Below are 6,772 nucleotides of genomic sequence, written 5' to 3' on the forward strand. Positions count from 1 at the left end.
ACAACACAGAAGAGGATGAGCAGAACATCAATCAAGAGAAGTTGAACTGCTGGGCAGAAAAACAACCGGTTGATTCATCGAAACAACCGATTGAAATTCTGCAGCAGAGTGAGTTACCTAAAGAATGAAGAATACCAAAAGATCCGTCAGTGGAGAAAATCATTGGGCAGATAAATGAGGGTGTTTCTACACGTAACTCTATTTCAAACTTCTGCAGACACACTGCTTTTGTTTCTCAAGTTGAACCAAAGTCTATTGAAGAAGCTCTCAGAGATGAAAAATGGGTGGAAGCTATGCATGAAGAGCTGAATCAGTTTGCTATGAATGATGTATGGTTTCTGGTTCCTAAAATAGCTGAGATGAACATCATTGTATCTAAATGGGTTTTCAGAAACAAGCTTGATGAGGCTGAAGTAATTACAAGGAACAAGGCAAGGCTAGTTGCCAAAGGCTACAATCAAGAGGAAGGGATTGACTATGGAGAAACCTTTGCCCCTGTTGCAAGATTGGAAACTGTGAGGTTGCTGCTGGCTTTTGCTTGTATGAGTGGATTCAAACTCTTTCAAATGGATGTGAAGAGTGCTTTTTCTCAATGGCTTAATCAATGAAGAAGTGTATGTTGAGCAACCATCGGGTTTTGAAGAACATCAACATCCTAATCATGTTTTTAAGCTGAAAAAGGCATTGTATGGGCTTAAGCAAGCTCCAAGCAGTGGTATGAGAGGCTTAGCAATTTCCTTTTTGTCACATGGTTATGAAAGAGGAATGATTGACAAAACTCTCTTCATCAAGAAGTCAAATTCTGAAATTATCCTTGTGCAAATCTATGTTGATGACATCATCTTTGGTGCTACACAAGATAATTTGTGTGAAGAATTTGTGGCAGCTATGCAAGGTGAGTTTGAAATGTTTATGATGGGGGAGCTTTCTTTCTTTCTTGGATTGCAGTTCAAGCAAACAAAGGATGGAATCTTTCCATGCCAATCAAAATATTGCAAATAAATTCTCAAGAAGTTTGAAATGGAAAGTTGCAAGGAAGCAAGCACACCTATGCCTTCAAGCTGTTATATGGATGCAGATGCTTCTGGAAAAGGGGTAGATCAAACAAAATACAGAGTTTTAATTGGTTCCTTACTCTATCTCACAGAAAGTAGACCGGATATCATGTTTGTTGTATGTTTTTGTGCAAGATATCAAGCAAATCCAAAGGAATCTCACTTCAAAGCTGCAAAAAGGATTCTTAAATATCTCAAAGGAACAACCAATGTTGGTCTATGGTATCCTTCTCACTCTTCTATACACTTAATTGGATATTCAAATTCTGATTTTGCAGGGTGTAAGCTAGACAGAAAAAGCACAAGTGACACTTGTCATCTTCTTGGATCAAGCCTCATCTCTTGGCATAGTAAGAAGCAAGCTTGTGTGGCGCTTTCTACTGCAGAGGCTGAATACATTGTTGTTGTGCACAAATTCTTTGACTTAAACAGTAACTTGCAGATTTTGGATTGAAGATCAGCAAGGTTCCTTTGCTTTGTGACAACACAAGTGCTATAAATCTCACCAAAAAGTAGATTCAGCATTCAAGAACTAAGCACATTGAGATTCGCCATCACTTCATACAAGATCATGTGAACAATTGAGATTGTGAAGTGAAATTCATTGAAACAAAACTGCAACTGACGGATATATTCACAAAACCTCTACCAAAAGAAAGGTTTTTCTTCTTAAGAAATAAGTTAGGCATTCTTGACTCTCAAAATCTCAAAACTATTCTTTAATTCTATTTTGTGAAGATAAATAGGGGGAGAATTGGTTAGTTTTTGTGTTGTTTGCCTTTTATAATATGTTTCAAACTGTTAAAATCTCTCAAAAATTCTGAAATTAAAACTGTTTTATGCTTCTGCTGATAGAAACAACCGCTTGAATCGAGGAAACAACTGGTTGTTTGTCTGATACAGTGCTTAGTAAATTGCTTTTCTAACCTACTGCTATAGATGTTGTGTATTGCATAAAGTTTTGTTTTGCAGGAACTGCTTCAGATTCAAACAAGTCCAACACAAGCAACCAGGGATTTGTCTTCATCAAATAGGGGGAGATTGTTGAATCAAGTGTGATCAAAAGCTTTGAAGAATCCAAATCCTAGTGTTTGATGGAAGGCTGAAGTTGCTATTGTGTTTAGAGTAGGATCTGGGTAGTTTATCTGTGTAATCCACTCTTTGTTGAATCTAAAGCTAAAGTGTTTTCAAATCTTTTATGTTTAAAGTGTTTTTCAAACTAAGTGAAAAACAACTTGTTGTTTTGTCGAAACAACCGATTGTTTTACTCTTAGGTGTTTTTGAAAAGGTTGAAAACTGTTTTGGTTGGTTGACTTGCTGTCAAACCAAAACAATCGATTGTTTCATGCTTTCAATCGATTGTTTGTTTGAAAATCATAACAGAATCTGTTTTGTTAGTTGAGTATGCTTTAAATGATTTTCAAACTAAATGAAGACTGGGTGTAGCTCTTGGTTTAAGAGTGAACCAGTATAAACCTCTGTGTGCATTCTTGCTATCCCTTGAACTCTTTAAATTCAGTTTATATTTGTTATCTAGTATAAACAGCCGATTGTTTCTGCGAAACAACCGATTGTTTTTGCGAAACAACCGATTGTTTTTCTGGTGCCGTGTTAATTTACTTTGTGTTTTTGGCAAAATGATTTCTTAATCAAGTTTTCTCGAAGTGATTTCATTATAGACTTAAAAGTTTGCAAAAACCCTCTTTAAACCATTCACCCCCCTCTAGTTTAAACCCTCTTTATCCTTTCAGATCTACTTCAAAATAGTGCAAAAATTTAGTGATTAAGACATCATAAGAGTAATGGTAGTCACTTAACCTTATTGACTTTTGCATATGATCATTGATGATGTGAATCCAATTAATCTTCACTTTGTTCATAATACAGTAGATGAGCACAAGGTCCTCTTCAGTTAACATTGAATGATTGTTGCCTCTTGGGGTTAGCATCCATGAGCTAATGAAGGCAATGAGCCTTTCATTCAGTTTCAACCCTCCCACAGAGAAGTTTCTTACTCTTGATTAAGGATTCTTTAAGCAGCTTTTGTACAACTGCATCTTGTTGAACTCATAAACAACACCTATATTCCCTTTAAGACCAAGAATAACTTCCAATCAAGTTATTTTCAAAGCAATAATAAATGCAACTTTGACTCAATATTGTTTGGAATTAAGAGAAACGGTTGTACCATAGGATAACGTTTCAAAAAAGCTTTAAAAGAAAACTGACAGAGTAAAAACAATCGATTGTTTCGTAAAAACAATCGATTATTTTTCTGCACCTAATTTTTTTTTTTTGCAAATTAAAAAAAGACATTCATAGTGTTAAACAAAGATTTTGATGATTTCATAAACCATAAAGTAGAGATTTTTTCACAACAGATGTACACAAGAGAAACAATTCAATTAATGTCTCATCAAATCATAATGAATTAAGTACACATAGTGAGAGATAAGAGTTTCAATATTTGAGTTTTTAACTCTTATGGCAGTAGTATTATACATCACAAAATGTATTTGTTCATAGGATTAGCCATCAAAGAATCGAACCACATTTCTTTTTTAATTGAGGCATCATCTTTTTCATCAAGAAGTCTAAGCATTCATGAACTCCTGCAAGGTACAAATATTACCAGAAAAGATTTGGTCCCTTTTTGAATTTAGGTCCATTTGAGTTAAATTGGTTATAAGAACCCTTAAGATTCTGAGGAACCCACTTTAAAATACCCCTAGGAACAAAAACTTTCCTCACTTTACAGAACCTGACAGAATGGGCTTTTCTCATACAATAAAAGCAAGAAACAACCAGTTGTTTAGACTTTTCAATCGATTGTTTTTCTACAATGGTTGAAAAAAGATTTGAAATGCCATTGTTTTTGCTCTGTGAATTAAAACCAAGTCCAGATTTTCCAAAGACACACTTTTGAGATGCTAAAACATTCTCAAAGTTGGATTTTTCTTTTGAAAGTTTGTCCACAGTTTTCACAAGATAATGAATCTTATTTTCAAGAGATTCACAGTTTTTACAAAAACTTGAGTCACACTCATAAGAAGAGTTTTTCTAAATCAGTTCAAGAGTTTTAAAATAATTTCTAGAGTTTTCTAGCTCTTCTTCTAAGGTTTTGACTCTATTTTCCATCCAGTTATTTAAGGCTTTCAACCTATTGTTTATGAGGTCCAATCTATTAGCTTCTTCGTGAGTTTCTTTGAAAGATTCAACAAACTATAATTTTCAACATTAATGGAAGAGTTTGAAATTACAGTACTTGATTCATATTCTTCCTTTGCCTTCAAACACAGATTGACCTCTGCATCTTCTGAGGAGGAGTTAGAGAAGACATCTCATTATCTTTCCAAGCTATGTATGCTTTCTTGGCTTTGCTTCTTCTTTCGCTTCTCTTGATTTCTGTTTTTTTCTTTATTCTCACTGTTGGGGCAATCTGCTTTTTTGTGTCCCTGCTTACCACAACCAAAACATGTATACTTGTTAGTGTAAAATCATTTGACTTGCTATTGTACCTATTAGAGGAGTGATTCTTGCTGTTCTTCTTCTTCAAGAATTTGCTGAATTTCTTAGACAATAGACTTAAGGTATCTTCATCACTATCATCACTTGATTCTTGACACCTCCTATGACCAACAGTCTTTAGAGCAATGCTTCTAATAAGCTTGTCTCGTTCTATTGAACAAACAACTTGTTCATATCCAACTCATTCTCTCTAAGCTTCCCAAATAATGAAGTTGTTGTCATGGAAGTCAAATAATTGGATTCTAAGATTGTTGTAACCTTTGGCTATCATGTTCTGTTAAGACATTTGAGAATCTTGATATTGAGTTCCTGTTTCTCAAAAGTATTTCCTAGGCCCATAAGATAATTAACAATATGAGAGAATCTTTTATGCACTTTAGATATTGTCTCTCCCTTCTGCATTCTGAACATTTCATACTCTTGAATGAGAACATGCTTCCTTTCCCTATTCACATCATTTGTCCCTTCATGAGTGACTTTAAGGATGTCCCACATCTTCTTTGCATATTTACACTGTGATACCCTGAAGAATTCATCAGAAATCAATGCAGATGTTATTATATTTTTCGCAATCCAATCAAATTTAGCTTTCTTACTATCAGACTCAGTCCATTCAGACCAAGGTTTTTCAACACACACATCATTTTTTTTTTCTTTTTTTCGAATAAAATGACAATTTTCAATAGCATCCCAAATCCCTTTATCTATTGATTGTACAAAAAATTTCATTCTAGTTTTCTAGAATTGATAGTTCACACCATATAACAAAGGTGGTTTGTTTATAGAAGCACCCTCCCTAAAGGGTAGTTTATCAGCCATGTAAAAGAAATTTTTGAATCAAAACTTGAGTAACTTTCATGCACCTAGCTCTGGATGCAAATTGTTAAAATTAAAGGCCTTAAACAAGAGGGGGTGAATTGTTTAATGATTTTTTTTTGAAAATTCTGGACAAGAATGAAGATTAATGCAGAATCACAGAAGAAGCAATCAGATCAGCCAAAAACCAAAACTGTTTTAAATTGATTCCAGAAAATCAATAAGTTTTTTATGCGAATCAATCGATTGTTTTTATCAGCACTTTGCAAAAACACAAGTCAAATAGTTTTAATAGCATTGAGGGATAGAGAGATTCAACACACAAAGTTTATACTATTTCACTCTTAACTTGAGCTACATCCAGTCCCTAGAAACCTCTGGGTATTTCACTAAGTAATCAACCACAGATTACATAACACAAACACCAAAGAGGTGATCTTGAACCCTTCAAGAACACTCACCCTCTTTGAAACACAATCACTACATTTCATAACACCCTATGACTATAGACACCAGTATCTTACAATTTTACAAATATGAATTGAAACACAAGTAAGAACAGGAAGGATCGCACCTGATACAAAACGAATAAAACAGATCCTATTCCACTCTTAACTAATGCAAAGCCTTAAGCAATCTTGCAAAATTGGAAAACTTTTAATCTCTTTTTGTAATCTGATCTCTCTCTTATTTTAGAGATTTACACACCAATTATATAGCCTAAAAAATAGTCGTTTTTTTACTTTCAATCAGGGGCCAAAACAAATTTGAATCAAGGAACAACAAATTCAACATACTTAACCAATTCTGTTCAGATTTTTAAAAAACAATTGATTGAAAGCACGATTCAACCGATTGAATTGGCTTTGACTGTGACGTCATCCAATTTTAGCTTTTTCAAATCCTTTCTAAAACCACAAGGTGTAAAGCAACCAATTGAAATAAAAAATCAACAAGTTGTTTTTCACTTACTTTGAAAAACACTTTTCTTATAAAAGAACTTGATTGATTCAGTTTTGGATTAAGCTAAGAGTGGATTGACAAATTCTAATCTACCTATAACCCATACCCACAAGTAGCAACCTAGTCTTCAAGCAATCTTCATGGATTTGGAGACATCAAAGCTTGTTCAACACCTCTAACTTCATTAATGATCTAAGTCACACAGACGAAGATATCAGGGGGTGAGAAGCTGATGAAGGAGTTCATACATACCAGTTCCCACTGTAGACACTTCGTATTGGATGTTTGAACTTACTCTGATCCTTGATCCTTGATGTTTGGACATACTTAATGAGTATTCTAGAAGATGATAGATCCATGTGTAGTCAATATGATTGAAATGAAATTAATGTACTGGGTATTAAAAGGAA

General features: G+C 34.2%; 1 protein-coding gene across 1 annotated transcript; it reads left to right on the plus strand.

Annotated features, from left to right (window-relative positions):
* Nucleotides 1-1,020: 1,020 nt before the first annotated feature.
* On the plus strand, nucleotides 1,021-1,509 carry LOC137824715 (uncharacterized mitochondrial protein AtMg00810-like). Its single transcript, XM_068630385.1, has one exon. The coding sequence runs from the start codon at nucleotides 1,021-1,023 to the stop codon at nucleotides 1,507-1,509; it is 489 nt and encodes a 162-aa protein (XP_068486486.1).
* Nucleotides 1,510-6,772: the final 5,263 nt, after the last annotated feature.

The sequence above is a fragment of the Phaseolus vulgaris genome, chromosome 8 (genome assembly GCF_000499845.2).
Source record: "Phaseolus vulgaris cultivar G19833 chromosome 8, P. vulgaris v2.0, whole genome shotgun sequence".
Classification (NCBI taxonomy): domain Eukaryota; kingdom Viridiplantae; phylum Streptophyta; class Magnoliopsida; order Fabales; family Fabaceae; genus Phaseolus; species Phaseolus vulgaris.

Bases quoted from the DNA above. Each gene is read 5' to 3' on its own strand.
- LOC137824715 (XM_068630385.1), top strand. From the start codon at position 1,021: ATGGAAAGTTGCAAGGAAGCAAGCACACCTATGCCTTCAAGCTGTTAT.